At 43.2% G+C, this 19,924-nt stretch overlaps 1 protein-coding gene across 1 annotated transcript in view; it reads right to left on the bottom strand.

The window, feature by feature from the left end:
• LOC117513706 (potassium voltage-gated channel subfamily H member 3-like) overlaps positions 1 to 19,924 on the bottom strand; it is a 519,543-nt gene that overhangs the window by 52,945 nt on the left and 446,674 nt on the right. The window contains exon 12 of the mRNA XM_034173951.1: positions 5,328 to 5,614. Within this exon, the coding sequence (XP_034029842.1) occupies positions 5,328 to 5,614 (287 nt within the window). The remainder of the gene's footprint in view (positions 1 to 5,327; positions 5,615 to 19,924) is intronic.

Raw genomic sequence — 19,924 nt, 5'->3', positions numbered from 1 at the left:
TCTGAGGAAGGGTACAGAAACGTTTCTGCTGCTTTGAAGGTCCCAATGAGCAGAGTGGCTTCCATCCTTGATAAATGGAAGAAGTTCTGATCCACCAGAACTCTTCCTACAGCTGGCCGCCCGTCTAAACTGAGCGATCGGAGGAGAATGGCTTTAGTCAGGGAGATGACCAAGAATCCGATGGGTACTCTGTCAGAGCTCCAACATTCTTCTGTGGAGCAACGAGAACCTTCCAGAAGAACAACCATCTCTGTAGCAATCCACCAATCAGGCCTGTATGGTACAGTGACAAGACAGAAGCCACTCCTTAGTAAAAGGCACATGGCAGCCCACCTGGAGTTTGCCAAAACGCACCTGAAGAACTCTCAGACCATGAGAAACAATATTCTCTGGTCTGATGAGACAAAGATTGAACTCTTTGGCATGAATACCAGACATCATGTTTAGAGGAAACCAGGCATCATCCCTACAGTGAAACATTGTGGTGGCAGCATCATGCTAGTCAGGATTGAGGGAAAGATGAATGCAGCAATGTACAGAGACATCCTGGATGAAAACCTGCTCCAGAGCTCTCTTGAGTTCAGACTGGGGCAACAGTTCATCTTTCAGCAGCACACTGACTCTAAGCACACAGCCACGATATCAAAGGAGTGGCTTCAGGACAACTCTGTGATTGTCCTTGTATGGCCCAGCCAGAGGCCAGACCTGAACCTGATTCATCTCTGGAGAGATCTGAAAATGTCTGTGCACCGACACTCTCCATCCAACCTGATGGAGCTTGACAGCTCCTTAAAGAGGAATGGGCAAAATTGCCCAAAGATAGATGTTCCAAGCTTATCATCATATTCAGGAAGATGTGAGGCTTTAATAGCTGCTAAATGTGCATCAACAAAATATTGACCAAAGGGTGTGAATACTTATGTACACGTGATTCCTTTTTTTTTTTTTTTTTTTTTTTATAAACTTTAAAAAACTTTTTTCATGTTGTCATTATGTCGTGGTGTGAGTAGAATTTTTTGGGAAAAATAAATTTACTTCATTTTGGAATAAGGCTGTAACATAACAAAATGTGGAAAAAGTGAAGCACCGTGAATATTTTCTGGAGACACCATATCACCGAACATGCAGAGCCTGATTTACAAAAGGTTTATATGTGTAAAATGTGCACAAACACCAAAGCAATTGCAAGAAAAAAAAAAGGTTCATGCTGATTCACTAATTGTGCATACTGAGGATAGCATATTTGCTATGTGCACAATAGTGTGTATCGTACATTTACCAAGTTTCCCTTCATGAATGTGGGATTTGGGTTGTGGCCACCCATGTACACATTGTTCTAAGTGTTCAACATGCAAACAGATGAAGTTTGCACATGCTATATGGTTTATTGAGGCTAAACAAAATTTCAGGGGTGGAAATGCATCTGTAATGTATGATGTTTAATAACTAGGGGCTGACAAACTAGGGACTGCAGATGTGAATTAACTTGTTGCTATAATCTGGTACAGTGCATCAAATATTGACTTTTATGTTCTGAACTGTACATTGTCCCTTTTAAATAAGGTAAAGTAATGCAAACAACCTGAGCCAGTGTTTAATAATCAATGTACACATGCATAAATCTGACTCAAATTAATTCGCTGTGAGCTGTTTGGGTATGCATTTCTTTATTTTCACTCAATCATCTCCTTTAACACAGAAAATGCCACGATTCAACATTAATTTACTATAGTGGTCTATTCTTAACAAATCAAAACATCCACAGCCTAAATAGAATAAAGTGCGACATTTATCATGTATTTCTATGTAACAGAAACAGAATATCCTGTTGCACATCTATTAAGTAAACAACACACGGGGGCTGACAGTAGTCAGCAACAGCCTGTGCTCAGGACCGTGGACAGCTCCTTGGACAGCATGGACAGGAACTGCAGGCACCGACATATAGAACATCCACAAATGATTCTCATTCCATATCAGATCCCCTCCATTTATGTGAAAGTGAATGGAATATTAACACTGGAGTGATCATGCTGCTGTGGGAACATACATTTGAATTTGATTTAATTTCATTTGCACTTATGGTCATTAACACATGAAAAATCCTCATTTACATACTGCTGTCTACGTCATAATGCCAGCTGCTGTCATTTGTGCAGTTATTCTGCGTAAATCATCTGCAAAACATTGTCCACCCCAGCACATAAACATTTGGAAAGCTCATGAAATTAATCAGTCATTGTATGGGATCTTCGTACATTGTAAATCAGGCACCCATGTTTGCAGTTTGAAGGTACGCATGAAACACAAGCTCAGATTTGATCTGTTTTCCTGTTTTGCAAACCTTCTGTTCTCCACTCCAATATAAAGTTGTGACAAGGACGCAACAAGCAAATGTTGCATTATTTCTAATTTCTCCATTCACATTCACAGAAGTTGAAATTTCTTTCAGAACTGCCCTGGGTGGGTATCTTGATGGCTTCCCTCACTAGTCTACTAATTAGTTGTTGCTCAGTTTTTGACAACTACAGATTTACCCTACAGTACCATACTGTGTGTGTATTTCTTCATGAGCGATGTAAACAAAGTCCAAGACATATTAAGTGACTTGGAAATTTTCATGTATGACTTGTCTCAAGAAAACTATGGGGCTAAATCAAGGCCAAAAGTTTTGTAATCTGAAAATAAAAAAAGATTGAAAAAATACATTTTGAAACTGAAAATTAAAGTTTTGTAATCTGAAAATAAAAAAAAGATTGAAAAAATACATTTTGAAACTGAAAATTAAAGTTTTGTAATCTGAAAATAAAAAAGATTGAAAAAATAAATTTTGAAACTTAAAATTCAATGTTTGTTCTTGAATTTTGTAAACATTTAAAAAGTATTATCAAAATAAAAATAAGTGTAAGACATATATTTTTCAGTTTAAATAATTTTTTGATTCAGTTCTGTAATTTTTTGATCAAATAATTTATTTTCACTCATATTTCTTTTTTTTGCCTTCAGATCTTTTTTTCACTTTCAGATCTTATTTTTTCAGCTTCAAACTTTTGGCCCCGTTCTGGCGTGGGAGGGCGTGGCTTCGATTGAGAGGGACGTGGAATTGTGAGTGACAGGAGAGCAATTAGTTCTCACATGATGTTGCACTCAGGAAACGTGGGTACTTTGATAGATAATGACTCTGTTACCGCCTCCATCGTGGATTACTACGCGGCTGGCACGTGAAAGAAAATAGAGAGAATGAAAGCTTATTATGAGGCTTTAAACCTTCGAGATAAAGCTGTTTATTGTGATCGATGTGTAGCAGTTGGTTCAGTGGATCCGTATGTTGTACCGGATACTGAATTTAATGACGATGTAACAAAGTTGACCGCCCCTAAATCCAAATCCAAAGCTGCCCGGAATAGCGCTCCGGCTACCGGCGGTGTGAAGAAGCCCCACCGTTACAGGCCCGGCACTGTGGCGCTGAGAGAGATCTGCCGCTACCAGAAATTCACCGAGCTGCTGATCCACAAGCTGCCGACCAGGTCAGCCTCGCCGGCCTTCTGCAGAGCATCACAGTGGAGCTCTGAAAGCGGAGGTCAGTCTTAAAGTCCTGAGCGATTTCTTTCACCAGGTGCTGGAAGGGCAACTTGTGGATCAGCAGCTCGTTGGATTTCTGGTAGTGGCGGATCTCTCTCAGCGCCATGGTCCGCGCCTGTAACGTTGGGGCTTCTTTACACCGCCGGTAGCCGGAGCGCTCTTCCGGGCGGCTTTGGATTTGGATTTCCGGGCGGTCTGCTTGGGTGTGGCCATATTAAAGCTTCCTTCAGATCTGCTGAGCCAGGTCTCTCTGTGTGTCACTTAGAAAGCTCGTAACACTTCACTGCAGCCTGTAAAATGAGCGACCTGCCTCATTTTCATGCGGAGATGCTGCGCTGCATTGCATTTGGGACACATCGTTTTTTTTAGGTATAGGTGTTAAACTTTACAATCTTGCATATTTTCCAGTTTTTAAACATCAAAAATGACCAAGAGAATTACTTGTAATAGACATCTTTAGCATCACTTTATTTACAGGTATCAAGACAATACAGTGGAGAGAAAGTGTTAAGTCATTATCTATCAAAGTACCCACGTTTCCTGAAAGCAACATCATGTGAGGACTGATTGCTCTCCTGTCACTCACAATTCCACGCCCCTCTCAATCGAAGCCACGCCCTCCCACGCCAGAACGGGGCCAAACGTTTGAAACTGAAAAAATAAGATCTGAAAGTGAAAAAAAGATCTGAAAGTGAAAAAAAGAAATATGAATGAAAAATAAATTATTTGATCAAAAAAAATTACAGAGCTGAATCAAAAATTTATTTAAACTGAAAAATATATATCTTACACTTATTTTTATTTTGATAATACTTTTTAAATGATTATAAAATTCAAGAACAAAACTTTAATTTTCAGTTTCAAAATGTATTTTTTCAATCTTTTTTTATTTTCAGATTACAAAACTTTTGGCCTTGATTTAGCTCCATAGAAAACAGGCTGTAAAAAGTGATGATTTAATCCTTATATCTAGAATAAATTCCTCTGTCCTGGCTTTTTTGTTTGTTTTTGAATGTGTTACAGTCCTTGAATGCAAGACTGGATGCATATTTTTGTTGCTTGCCTTACAGCTGCTCCCATTTGTTCACAGTCACCACAGCGGATCCAGCACAGATCCGCATCGGAATTTGGCACAAATTTTACGCTGGATGCCCTTCCTGACACAACTCCAGTTTTACCTGGACAAATGCACACAGCTTTCTGGTCTTCCGAAGAGAATTGAATGGATGTATTTTAATGAATAAATTGATGTTGAGCACAAAAAACATGAAAAATCTTGGGTTCACACTGTTTGCATTATTATTTAATAATAATAATGTTTTTGCATTTTCCATATTGTCCCAGCATTTTCTGATTTGGGGTGGTATAAGCACTGCTGCATTCTGGATGCGTTTCAGTCTTGTTAGCTCCTGCCAGCTTGGTGTGAGAGTTGTAGAAATGGGTTCTGTCCACATGTCTGTCTGTGCAACATCAAACTGTGGCAGAACCAAGATATTTCATAACCTTCTCACATGAGTTCAGAGGGTGCTGACCTTTTTTTTTTTTGGGGGGGGGGGGGGGGTGCTAATCAAGGAGTATGGGAGCTGCTACTGTAGTTTCATTGTGACAACTGAAGCCATATGTTTGATCCACATGATTTTGAGTTTGATTTACTACAGCAACAAACTGAACATGGCAATAATCCAACCCAAGCTCTTTCAGCCAAACCTAACTTAACACTGTCCAAGGTTTTAAAGGTTCCTTACCTTGCCCCAAGGTCTGGCTGTAGGCAGCTGAAGCTGACCACAGGGATCCTCAGGCTGGAGGACTGATTGCAATCACTCACTGGCCGAAAGAGTCTTGGCGGTAACAGCGGGGAACGCAGAGGGGAGCGCAGGGCGGAGCGCAGGGGGTAGCGCAGGCCATGGCCCATCCTGCTGAGAGGAGGCATTGCAGGAAGAGGTGAATGCTCATCCTCAGACCCTGAACCCTCCTCATCCTCTTTGATTGAGGGAAGCTTCTTTACAATACCACCGTTGCTCTCACATTCTGCCTAAGAAGATAAGGACACAGTTGAGAGCAGCAAATTCAGTGTCAAAACCCTCCAATTAGTGTGTCACTTCAACAAGAGCCACAGATGTATTTATATTTATTGTATTATGTTGTGGAAAAATTGTTGACCAAAACTTGTGAGTGCTATACATCAGAAATAAAGAGTCAAACTATGCAGAAAGTGCCTTTGTTGATTTTATTTGTCCTTGCAAGGGGGTAATACTGGTCAGAGCAGTGAATCAGCCTTTGTCCCGAGTGTAGTCACAAAGCTGGAAGACATCACATGTGGCACCGCTGAGGCCATCTCAGCTGTGAGGCAGAGACTGCTGGAGGATGTGTCTCTACTTGAAAGGACCAAACTCACACCAAACCACATCTGCCAACTCTTGGAGATCTGTCTTAACACCACGTTTTTCCTGTTTAGGGGGAATTACTACAGGCACATCCATGGTTGTGCACTGGGGTCTCTGGTATCCCCCATTGTGGCCAATCTGTACATGGAGCAAGTGGAGAAGACAGCCTTGATGTCTTTCACGGGCATCTCTCCCAGTCACTGGTTCAGATATGTCGATGACACATGGGTTAAAATCAAGCAGCAGGAGGTTGAGGACTTTACAGAACACATCAACTCGGTGGATTCCAATATCAAGTTCACACGTGAGGATACCAGAAACAACCATTTAGCCTTCTTGGACTGTGATGTTACGATCGGAGAGAACAGGCAGCTCCAGACAGGGGTTTACAGAAAACCCACTCACACTGACCAATATCTGCTCTTTGGCTCAAACTACCCCCTTGAACACAAGCTCGGGGTAATCAGGACTCTTCAACACAGAGCCCTACAGGTGCCCACAACTGCAGAGGGAAGGGATAAAGAACAACAACTTGTACGGAAAGCCCTCACAGTATGTGGGTACCCACGATGGTCCCTGGACAAAGTGCAGAAGTCCCAGAAAACAAAGAGACCAGATAGACAGGAGATTGAGACAAGAAGAAGAGGAGTGTCTCTCTCTTATTTAGCACGAGGAGGGGAAAAACTACAGAGGATCTTCAGACAGCACAAAATCCCAGTTTACTTTAAACTGGTTAACACCTTGAGACAGAAATTAGTTCACCCTAAGGACAGGATCCCTAGTTACAAACAGAGCAATGTAGTGTATTCTATCAGATGTCAGGAAAACTGTAATGAACACTACATAGGTGAGACTAAGCAACCTTTACACAAAAGGCTATACCAGCACTGCAGAGAGGGTGCAAATGGACCTCAGTCTGCAGTTCATCTCCACCTGAAAGACACTAACCACATTTTTGAGGACAAGGAAGTTAAAATCTTAGCCAGAGAGAATAAATGGTTTGAGAGAGGGGCCAAAGAGGCATTCTATGTGAAACAGTTGAAACCCAGCCTTAACCGGGGAGGGGGTCTGAGACACGCTTTGTCCCCTGTTTACAATGGGGTACTCAGGTCAAAGCAGTTTCAGTCTTTTGTTCATGGTAAAGAATCATTCACGTCATCAGGAGAGTCGTCAAGGGAGCCATCAGGAGAGGCTGCCGTCCCATCATTAGGAGGGACAGCTGCCCTGTCATTAGGAGGGTGCTTACTAGAGCACAATAGGTGCTAATGGGAGCTGTTGTTTAGTCACCAGCCTATAGCAGTCGGCCTCTCGGTAGGAGGGGTCTGGTTAGGTTTAAAACTCCAGCTTTTGTGGCTTCTGTTTATTCTTCTCTACAAGAGTCAAGACAGAAGTCAGACTACCAGAGCAAGAATTTTAGCTGAGGAAGCTTCTGCGATTTGAAGCGAAACATCCTTGTGTCAAGCAACCCAGTCCAGTCGAAGATTCAAGCTTCTCTATTATGGTAAACCACCTGGACAACTGAGAGCCTACACAGAAATAGTGCTGTGTGACTAAAAAGATTAATTCAGGTTTTGAGTATATTTCTTATTGTTACATGGGAAACAAGGTACCAGTAGATTCAGTAGATTCTCACAAATCCAACAAGACCAAGCATTCATGATATGCACACTCTTAAGGCTATCAAATTGGGCTATTAGTAAAAAAAAAGTAGAAAAGGGGGTGTTCACAATAATAGTTGCATCCGCTGTTGACGCTACAAACTCAAAACTATAATGTTCAAACTGCTTTTTTAGCAATCCTGTGAATCACTAAACTAGTATTTAGTTGTATAACCACAGTTTTTCATGATTTCTTCACATCTGCGAGGCATTAATTTTGTTGGTTTGGAACCAAGATTTTACTTGTTTACTAGTGTGCATGGGGTCATTGTCTTGTTGAAACACCCATTTCAAGGACATGTCCTCTTCAGCATAAGGCAACATGACCTCTTCAAGTATTTTGACATATCCAAACTGATACATAATACCTGGTATGCGATATATAGGCCCAACACCATAGTAGGAGAAACATGCCCATATCATAATGATTGGATCACCATGATTCACTGTCTTCACTGTGAACTGTGGCTTGAATTGAGAGTTTGGGGGTCGTCTCACAAACTGTCTGCAGCCCTTGGACCCAAAAAGAACAATTTTACTCTCACCAGTCCACAAAATACTCCTCCATTTCTCTTTAGGCCAGTTGATGTGTTCTTTGGCAAATTGTAACCGCTTCTGCACATGTGTTTTATTTAACAGAGGGACTTTGCGGGGGATTCTTGCAAATAAATTAGCTTCACACAGGCATCTTCTAACTGTCACAGCACTTACAGGTAACTCCAGACTGTCTTTGATCATCCTGGAGCTCATCAATGGGTGAGCCTTTGCCATTCTGGTTATTCTTCTATCCATTTTGATGGTTGTTTTCTGTTTTCTTCCACACGTCTCTGGTTTTTTGTCCATTTTAATGCATTGGAGATCATTGTAGATGAACAGCCTATAATTTTTTGCACCTGCGTATAGGTTTTCCCCTCTCCAATCAACTTTTTAATCAAACTACGCTGTTCTTCTGAACAATGTCTTGAACATCCCATTTTCCTCAGGCTTTCAAAGATAAAAGCATGTTCAACAGGTGCTGGCTTCATCCTTAAATAGGGGACACCTGATTCACACCTGTTTGTTCCACAAAATTGATGAACTCACTGACTGAATGCCACACTACTATTATTGTGAACATCCCCTTTTCTACTTTTTTTTACTAACAGCCCAATTTCATAGCCTTAAGAGTGTGCATATCATGAATGCTTGGTCTTGTTGGATTTGTGAGAATCTACTGAATCTACTGGTACCTTGTTTCCCATGTAACAATAAGAAATATACTCAAAACCTGGATTAATCTTTTTAGTCACATAGCACTACTATTATTCTGAACACTACTGTATAAGGTCCCATAGTTGACAGTGCATGTCAGAGCACAAACCAAACATGAAGTCAAAGGAACTGTCTGTAGACCTCTGAGACAGGATTATCTTGAGGCACAAATCTGGGGAAGGATACAGAAACATTTCTGCTGCTTTGGGAGGACCCAAAGAGCACAGTGGCCTCCTTCTTCTTCTTCTTTGTCTTTCGGCTGTTCCCGTTAGGGGTCGCCACAGCAGAACAATTGTTTCCATCTCACCCTGTCCTCTGTATCTTCCTCTGTCACACCAACCACCTGCATGTCCTCTCTCAGCACATCCATGAACCTCTTCTTTGGTCTCCCTCTTCTTCTCCTGCCTGGTGGCTCCATCCTCAGCATCCTTCTCCCTATATACCCTGGGTCCCTTCTCTGCACATGTCCAAACCATCTCAATCTCGCCTCTGACTTTGTCTCCAAACCGTCCCACCTGAGCTGTCCCTCTGATATGTTCATTCCTAATCTTGTCCATTCTTGTCACTCCCAAAGAGAATCTCAACATCTTCAGCTCTGCCACCTCCAGCTCTGCCTCCTGTCTTTTTGTTAGTGCCACTGTCTCTAAACCATACAACATAGCTGGTCTCACTACTGTTTTGTAAACTTTCCCCTTCACTATTGCTGATATTCTTTGGTCACAAATCACTCCTGCCACCTTTCTCCACCCACTCCACCCTGCCACTCTCTTCTTCACCTCTCTACCACACTCTCCATTACTTTGAACAGTTGACCCCAAATATTTAAACTCATCTACTTTCACCACTTCTACTCCTTGTAACTGCACTATTCCACTGGGCTCCCTCTCATTCACACACATGTACTCAGTCTTGCTTCTACTGACTTTCATTCCCCTTCTCTCCAAAGCATATCTCCACTTCTCCAGACTAGACTCAACTTGCTCTCTACTCTCACTACAGATCACAATGTCATCTGCAAACATCATAGTCCATGGGGACTCCTGTCTGATCTCATCTGTCAACCTGTCCATCACCACTGCAAACAAGAAAGGACTGAGAGCTGATCCTTGGTGTAATCCCACCTCCACCTTAAATGAGTCTGTCATTCTGACTGCGCATCTCACCGCTGTCACACTATTCTTGTACATGTCCTGCACTACCCTAACATACTTCTCTGCCACTCCAGACTTCCTCATACAATGCCACAACTCTTCTCTTGGCACCCTATCATAAGCTTTTTCTAAGTCCACAAACACACAATGTAACTCTTTCTGTCCTTCTCTGTACTTTTCCAAGAGTATTCTCAGAGCAAACATTGCATCTGTAGTGGTCTTTCTCGGCATGAAACCATATTGCTGCTCACAGATCTTCACCTGTTTTCTAAGCCTAGCTTCTACTACTCTTTCCCATAACTTCATGCTGTGGCTGATCAGCTTTATGCCTCAGTAGTTACTGCAGCTCTGCACATCACCCTTGTTTCGTGAAAATAGGAACCAGCACACCCCTCGTCTCCACTCCTCAGTCATCCTCTCACTTTCCAAGATTTTATTAAACAATCTGGTTAGAAACTCTACTGCCATCTCTCCATCTGGACCAACTGCCTTTCCACTCTTCATCCTCTTCATAGCAGCCCTCACTTCTTCCTTGCTAATCTCTTGTACTTCCTGATTTACTCTCACCACATCATCCAGCCTTTTCTCTCTCTCATTTTCTTTATTCATCAACTCTTCAAAATATTCCCTCCACCTTCTCAGCACACACTCCTCACTTGTCAGCAAATTACCATGTGCATCTTTTACCACCCTAACCTGCTGCACATCCTTTCCAGCTGTTCCTTTGCCTGGCCAATCGGTACAAGTCCTTTTCTCCTTCCTTAATATTCAACTTCTTGTACAGCTCGCAATATGCCTTTTGCTTTGCTTTTGCCACTTCTCTTCTCGCCTTACGCCGCATCTCCTTGTACTCCTGTCTACTTTCTTCATCTCTCCGACTATCCCAAAACTTTTTCGCCAACCTCTTTCTCCTTATGCTTTCCTGGACCTGTTCATTCCACCACCAAGTCTCCTTGTCTTCCTTCCTCTGTCCAGATGTCATACCCAGTACTCCCCTAGCTGTCTCCCTCACCACATCTGCAGTACTTTTCCAGTTGTCCAAAATTGCTTCCCCTCCAACTAGTGCTTCTCTCACCTGCTCGCTAAATTTCACACAACAGTCTTCCTCCTTCAGCTTCCACCATCTGATCCTTTGTTGAGCTCTCACTCTCTTCTTCTTCTTTACCTCTAAAGTCATCCTACAAACAACCATCCTATGCTGTCTAGTGACACGCTCTCCTGCTACCACCTTACAGTCTGTGATTTCTTTTAGCTTGCATCTCCTATAAAGAATGTAGTCCACTTGTGTGCACCTTCCTCCACTCTTATATGTTACCCTGTGCTCCTCCCTTTTCTTAAAGTAGGTATTCACCACAGCCATTTCCATCCTTTTTGCAAAATCAACTACCATCTGTCCTTCCCCATTCCTATCCTTGATACCATATCTACCCATTACTTCCTCATCACCTCTGTTCCCTTCACCAACATGCCCATTGAAGTCTGCTCCTATCACCACTCTTTCATGCTTGGGCACACTCACCACCACCTCATCTAACACACTCCAGAAATCTTCTTTCTCCTTCATCTCACAACCTCCCTGTGGGGCATATGCACTGATGATATTCATCATCACCCCTTCAATTTCCAACTTCACACTCATCACCCTGTCAGACACTCGCTTAACCTCCAACACACTTTTAACATACTCTTCCTTTAAAATGATCCCAACACCATTTCTCTTCCTGTCCTCACCATGGTACAACAACTTGTACCCACCGCCGATGCTCCTGCTCTTACTTCCCTTCCACTTGGTCTCTTGCACACACAATATGTCTACCTTTCTCCTCTCCATTATATCAGCCAGCTCTCTCCCTTTACCAGTCATACTACCAACATTCAAAGTCCCCACTCTCATTTCCACCCTTCAAGTTTTCTTCTTCTTCCGCTGTTTGTGGCAACGTTTTCCTCCTCTTCTTCGTCGTCTTCGCCCAGCAGTAGCCCAATTTCCACCGGCACCCTGTTGGGCAATAGCACCGGTGGCGGACGTTGTTAACCCGGGCCGCGACCGATCCGGTATGGGAATTCGATTCTGAGTCTGCATAGTTGGGTTGGCTTGTTTTACGCCAGATGCCCTTCCTGACGCAACCCTCCTCATTTATCTGGGCTTGGGACCGGCACTCAGAATGTACTGGCTGCACACCCCATGTGGCTGAGTTCACAGTGGCCTCCATCATCTGTAAAAGGAAGAAGTTCGGATCCAGCAGAACCCTTACTAGATCTGGCCTCCCATCTAAACTGAGCGATCGGGGAGAAGGGCCTTAGTCAGGGGTGTGACCAAGAACCCAATGGTCACTCTATCAGAGCTCCAGCATTCCTCTGTGGAGTGAGCAGAACTTTCCAGAAGGACCTGAAGGCACCCGAAGGACTCTCAGACCATGAGAAACAAAATTCTCTGGTTTGATGAGACAAAGACTGAACTCTTTGGCATGAATACCAGGTTTCGTGTTTCGAGGAAACCAGGCACCATCCCTAAGGGCCCCTTCTCACGTAGCACAAATAAGTAGGAATCAGGGCGAATCACGGCGAAACAGCCTGCACGAAAACATTGAGCCAACGTCAGGAAGGACACATGGCTAGTCATATAATAATAGGCATATATTATGTAAGTAAGTCCCTTCGGCTGCTCCCTTGTTTGCACTCGGGGTCGCCACAGCAAATCCAAGGTGGATCTGCATGTTGAACTGGCATAGGTTTTACGCCGGATGCCCTTCCTGACGCAACTCCACATTACATGGAGAAATGTGGCAGGGGTGGGATTTGAACCCGGAACCTTCTGCACTGAAACCAAGCGCATTAACCACTTGGCCACCACCCCTAATAGGCATATATTATACTGGCTGTAAAAGTGATGATCTGCTTTCAAAATAATCATTAGAGTTACCCCATTGATGCAGGGCTGGGATTGCCTTTGTCATTGAACAAGACACTTCATCATCATCATCCCAGTCCACCCATCTGTAAATGGGTACCAGTTTTGGATGAATTAATCTGCGATGGTCTGGTGTCCAGAGGCGGCTGGTCACTCGAGAGCACTAGAGGAAATTTATTGCAATATAATTAATAAGTAATAAGTGTGGTTTGCTCAAGGTAAAGTATGCAAGTGTCTGTCAGTGTCAGCATGCATTTAAATGTGTCAAACCATGTCATTCCATGTTTTTATTTCATTTAGTATAATTTTGGTTCATGAGAGCAAAGCTCACTTCTTCGTTGGGTTGCCAGTCATATGAAATTCTATGGCAAGTTGTAAAAGTTTCATAATCATGTGACCTGATGCTGAATTTTAATTTGAGCGTCAAACTTTTCCTCTGTGTGTCCTGGACCAGTTGGCAATGTTTTTTAATCTAATTCTATTGGACAGCAGACAGATCACTTATGCCCAGAGCAGTAGTTTCACTCACTCACCATCACTCTGCCTGTAATACCCTGGATGTTTTTGGTACACTGATGACCACACCGTCCTTTGTGTTCTAAGTTTAGCATCCAGCTACTTTTCTGTTGTTTTGTCTGTATGCTTTTATGATAGTTACACACCACTGAGAAGCAAAGACCAGCATGAAGCACTCTTTGGAATGTTAAATAGCACTTTGAAGCTTTGACTCAAAACATTTTGCTGGCTGACTTCAAAACAAAAAACTGACTGTGGAGTAACTTAGCTACCTAGTTATCTACCTAGCTGATTACCTGGTTATCAATTGAGAACTTTTGATATCAATGTAGGATATCACATAATTTGAAGCAAAGATTGCAGCCAAAGCACTCTGAAGTATTCAAAGTTAAAATCTTAGAAAATCTTTGAATCAAAGCTTTGATTTGAAGGTTCTCTGGCAGGCTGAAGCAGCATGCAGCTGAACAATGTCATGAAATTTCAACAGCTTCATCAAACAGTAAGTTTCAAATACATTTTACATGCTCATATATCCTAACAGAGAAATAACACACTCTGAACAGCTGCCTGAACAGTTTATAGCAGTCATACGGGGTGATCGTTAAATACACAGATTGATTCTTGTCATTTGATGACAGGTGATGTGTGTGTGTGTGTGTGTGTGTGTGTGTGTGTGTGTGTGTGTGTGTGTGTGTGTGTGTGTGTGTGTGTGTGTGTGTGTGTGTGTGTGTGTGTGTGTGTGCAAATATTTACTCATTTTGAAATGGATACCTGCAACATTCCAAGTCCCAACAGCCAGGGGCTGTGAGCATGGACCGGGCTGTTGGGCCACCCGCCCTCGACCGCCACCCAATCCTCTCTGCACCCGACCCCCATGGCCCCCTCTGCAGGTGGTGAACCCACAGGAGGGCGGGCCCACGTCACTCTTTCGGGCTGAGCCCGGCCGGGCCCCATGGGCTAAGGTCTGACCACCAGGCGCTCGCGCACAATCCCCAACCCCAGGCCTGGCTCCTGGGTGGGACCCCGCCTCTGCCATACCGGGCGACGTCTCGGTCCTTGATCTTTTACTGGTCATGGAGGTTCTGAACTGCCCTTAGTCTGACCTGTCACCTAGGACCTGTTTGCCTTGGGAGACCCTACAGGGAGCACAAAGCCCCTGACAACATAGCTCCTAGGATCATCCGGGTACGCAAACTCCCCCACCACGATAAGGTGGCAGCTAGAGGGGGAGGTTTGCAGCCGAGTGTGAAGTGTCTGGGATGAAAATCAGCACCTCCAAATCCAAGGCCATGGCTCTCGACCGGAAAACGGTGCTTTGCCCTCTTCAGGTCGGTGGAGTGTCCTTGCCTCAAGTGGAGGAGTTTAAGTATCTCAGGGTCTTGTTCACGAGTGAGGGACGGATGGAGCGTGAGATCGATAGATGGATCGGTGCAGCATCTGCAGTGATGCGGTCGCTGTATCGGACCGTCGTGGTGAAGAGAGAGCTGAGTAGGGGGGCAAAACTCTCGATTTACCGATCGATCTACGTTCCGATCCTCACCTATGGTCATGAGATTTGGCTCATGACCGAAAGAACGAGATTGCGAGTACAAGCGGCCGAGATGAATTTCCTCCGCAGGGTGGCTGGGCGCTCCCTTAGAGATAGGGTGAGGAGCTCGGTCACTCGGGAGGAGCTTGGAGTCGAGACGCTGCTCCTCCACATCGAAAGGAGTCAGTTGAGGTGGCTCAGGCATCTTTTCCGGATGCCCCCTGGACGCCTCGCTGGAGAGGTGTTCCGGGCACATCCCACTGGGAGGAGGCCCCGGGGAAGACCCAGGACACGCTGGAGGGACTACATCTCTCGGCTGGCTTGGGAACGCCTTGGGGTTCCCCCGGAGGAGCTGGGGGAGGTGTGTGTGGATCGGGAGGTCTGGGCGGCTTTGCTTGAACTGCTGCCCCCGCGACCCGACTCCGGATAAAGCGGAAGAAAATGGATGGATGGATGGATGGATGCCTGTGACACGTTTCAAAAAAGCTGGGACAGTGGTATGTTTACCACTGTGTTACATCACCTTTCCTTCTAACAACACTCAATAAGCATTTGGGAACTGAGGACACTAATTGTTGAAGCTTTGTAGGTGGATATCTTTCCCATTCTTGCTTGATGCATGACTTCAGTTGTTCAACAGTCCGTGGTCTCCGTTGTCATATTTTGTGCTTCATAATGTGCCACACATTTTCAATGTGTGACAAGTCTGGACTGCAGGCAGGCCAGTCTAGTACCTGCACTCTTTTACTATGAAGCCACGCTGTTATAACACGTGCAGAATGTGGCTTGGCATTGTCTTGCTGAAATAAGCAGGGACGTCCTTGAAAAAGACGTTGCTTGGATGGCAGCATGTGTTGCTCCAAAACCTGGATGTACCTTTCAGCATTGATGGTGCCATCAGAGATGTGTAAGTTGCTCATGCCATGGGCACTAACACACCCCCATACCATCACAGATGCTGGCTTTTGAACTTGGCACTGGAAACAATCTGGATGGTCTTTTTCCTCTTTTGTCCGGAGGACACGACGTCCATGATTTCCAAAAACAATTTGAAATGTGGACTCATCAGACCACAGCACACTTTTCCACTTTGTGTCTGTTCATTTCAAATGAGCTCGGGCCCAGAGAAGGCGGCGGCATTTTTGGATGTTGTTGATGTGTAGCTTTCTCTTTGCATGGTAGAGTTTTAACTTGCACTTGTAGATGTAGAGATGAACTGTGTTAACTGACAATGGTTTTCTGAAGTGTTCCTGAGCCCACGCAGTAAGATCCTGTACACAATGATGTCTCTTTTTAATGCAGTACCACCTGAGGGATCGAAGGTCACAAGCATTCAATGTTGGTTTTTGGCCTTGCCGCTTACGTGTAGAAAGTTCTCCAGATTCTCTGAATCTTCTGATTATGGACTGTAGATGATAGAATCACTAAATTCCTTGCAACTGAACATTGAGAAACATTGTTCTTAAACTGGTGGACTATTTTTTTCACGCAGTTGTTCACAAAGTGGTGATCCTCACCCCATCTTTGCTTGTGAATGGCTGAGCCTTTTGGGGATGCTCCTTTTCTACCCAATCATGACACTCACCTGTTTCCAATTAGGTGTTCTTTGAGCATTCATCAACTTTCCCAGTCTTTTGTTGACCCGTCCTAACTTTTTTGAACGGTGTTGCAGGCATCCGTTTCAAAATGAGCATATATTTGCACAAAAACAATAAAGTTTATCAGTTTGAACATTAAATATCTTGTCTTTGTGGTCTATTCAATTGAATATAGGTTGAAGAGGATTTGCAAATGGACTGAGACATTTCAGATTATGTACATATTGTATCCAAGGACACAGAGATATAGTTTGACAGTGAAACTAACTCAGGTCTACATATTCTTAGTCCAGCTCCTTTTCCCTGTACTACTTGCTCTACTATTCCGATATGGTTAATGCAATATTTTTTGTTAAGCGCCTTGCATAAAAATAAGAACAAACTACATTTCAACCACATCGTTTTTATAAATTTGCCTACATAAAGCGCCACAATGCAGTTGAAATTAAACACAATTGTGTCACTGTCCAAATACTTAGAGGGATGAGTGTATTACATGGGGCTTTATGAAAACATGTGAGCATATTCATAGGGATAATTTCCATAAACAGGATTTGGTGCCGATACAGACAAAAGCTCAGATCCAGTGGAACAAAGTACATTTTTGCAGGAAGTGATCTTAATTCAATCACTGTACAGGAAGAAATGTGCCATGAAATATATACCTTGGCAGAGTTTACCATTGGTGTTGGTGAAGGTCTGCAGGGCACTGTCCACTCTTTGATAATATGCTTTTCTAGATGTATTTCTTACCATATAGTGAGTGAATTAAGATCGCTCCCCTTCAAAATAATGTTTTCTTGCACAGGATCTGGCTCTTGAATTGTATCAACACCATCAGTCAGTGGGCTCTTTCTTATTCCCATGCTCCATCTGTCTACCAGCTTTCATGAAAATCAGCCTCATAGTGTTTTTTTTTTGTTTGTTTTTTGTAATCCTGCTGACACAAAACATTACATCATTTGAGGTGATTAGTGATGGAGTGGCATTTCAATGTGTTACCAGCAGGGGTGAGTGTTGAGCTATGTGATACATCCCTGAAGAGTTGGTGATTTGTCATTCGCAATACAATTGCAACATTCTTTATGTCCTTCCAGTTTTTTAGATACTTCTTCTCATTCGCAGCATACACACTCACTCACAGACATACAGCGCTTCCACATGTTTTCAATGATTAGCTTGCATTTGAAATCAATAAAAAGTTCATTGATTCTGTGACATTTGTAGACAAATCAGTACAGATTGATGATGACTTTGCTTTCAAAGTAAAATGACTGCAGCAGGCAGGTTGCCGCTGGCGATTGGGCATCTTGGCCGATTCTTCAATCCCCCCCCACACTTTCTTTCCTCTTTTCACCATCGCTGATGTTTTTCTCGCCCTCTTGTTGTTGTCTCACTCATCCAGTCACGTGCCTCCTGCTTTTTTTTAGATCATAGAAGTGTAATTTTAGCAGAGGTTTGCCAGGAGGGAGCTCAGCGGAGAAGGACCTTCTGTGTGTGTGTGTGTGTGTGTGTGTGTGTGTAGCATGTAGAAACCTCAGTTACAACATCGACCAATGCCATGTGTACAGTATGTCTATGGATGGAAGAAAATGTGTGCTGCACGTGAGATGCTGTGCAATGTGCACGTGAATACAAATGTTTGTGACCCCACCTTCCACAAAACCCCAAATCCTAAACCCACAGCATCTCTTTCTGGTCTCTTCTCCATCTGGTTGTTGTTCCATATTTATCCTGTCAGGGATGGCCCCGCCCCTCCCCAGCCATCTGACAGTGCTATTTTTAGTGCGACACTACACTTGGTGCAGAGTGTTATTGAAACCCCATCTGTGTGTGTTAAGACTTAATGTCACTGAACATTTGCTCCAAAATCCAAATGTATTTTTCCTGACTAATCTAAATATGGGTCAGTGCAATGATCCTGTGAGCAGCTTGAATCTCACCTGCAAGCTGTTACTATCCAGCTATTTTCCCTACACCATGCTAAAAAAAAAAAAAAAAAGTTCTACATCTGCACTGGGGCCTTGAAGGACCATACTAAGGCTGAGGAAAGTACCATTAATAAAGAAGACCGTCTTGGTTTGGTAAATTAATGTGAGGCATCATTGCAAAGCACTTTGGGCATCTGCCCGATGGAAAGGTGCAATAGAAATGCAGTTATTCTTTTTCTTCTTCACTGTACCTGAGCCAAAAAAAGTCCACACTTGGCAAGCGACCTCTGAGACTGGTTCCAAATGTCATGAACAACACTGACATAGTGTCCAAGGACCCCTGAGTCATCAAAAACACAGTCAGATGTAGACAATAAAGCCTTAGAAGCAATAATATTGCTGTCCTGGAGTGCCCAGGTCAGCATGTAGATCGGTCAGGCTGAGGATTTGTGATTATAGTCAAAAAGGTGGTTTCACTTCTCATCCCCACACAGCCTCGGAAAAATGAGGAAAGATTACTTTGTTCAGATGTTCAAACACACATGTTGAAAGATGACAGGCAGTGGTCAAAAACAGTCAAACACCTACCTGATAAATGTTTTATAGTAGATGTACTTTCTGCAAAAAGAAAAGAGCTGCTTCTAGAAAAAAAAAAACACTCTATCCTCTGCAAGCAAAGGAGAAGTGGTCACAAAAGAAAAAAACTCTTTTTTTTTTTTTTCAACCCCATACTGATACGACGGCAATATCACCCAAGTCATCCAGAGGCATACATTTTTAACTTATGGTTCATATTTTAACCAAACTAATTTTGGACAAGTTATTTAAATTAATGTTACGTCTGAAGTTTTATAAAGTGAAAATATCAGATATATGTTTTAGTTTTAAAGTAATGCGCTAATTTTTAAGGGCATGTTGTGTCCAGGTGCATTATGGGTAGGATAGGGTAATCTCAGTACGTTCACGACATAAAAAATGCATTTGAGACACTCTGGTCAGGCTCCACGGGTAAGAGCATTAAACTCTAGTGCCTAAAACTCTTGTGAATATATTCTGGGTTTATAGATGTTATTGTGTTTGCGTTTATTAAATTCCACACATCTTAAACATAGCAGAGTAGCAGCAGACACAGATTATCTGGAATTTTGTTTTGGCAAGTCTCTACTGCCATCTACTGGCCAGTAGTGTTCATGGCAGTATTCAAACTGAAGCTGGGCTGATATTTTCAAGCACACTGTACTCGGTTCCAGCTCAAAGTGCACCACAGAACCGCACGGTGTAAAAGTTCAGAGCGCACGATTTATGTACTCATACACATTGTACATTCAAAAACCACTCGTCGGACTCGTGTTTCCAGAAGCAAAATGTAAACAGAAGCTTTTTTTCAAACTTAATTTACAAAAACTCTCGATGGGAG

The sequence above is a fragment of the Thalassophryne amazonica genome, chromosome 1 (genome assembly GCF_902500255.1).
Source record: "Thalassophryne amazonica chromosome 1, fThaAma1.1, whole genome shotgun sequence".
Lineage (NCBI taxonomy): Eukaryota > Metazoa > Chordata > Actinopteri > Batrachoidiformes > Batrachoididae > Thalassophryne > Thalassophryne amazonica.
Note: the sequence above shows the minus strand (reverse complement) of the source record. Positions and strands in the feature narration are given on the sequence as shown.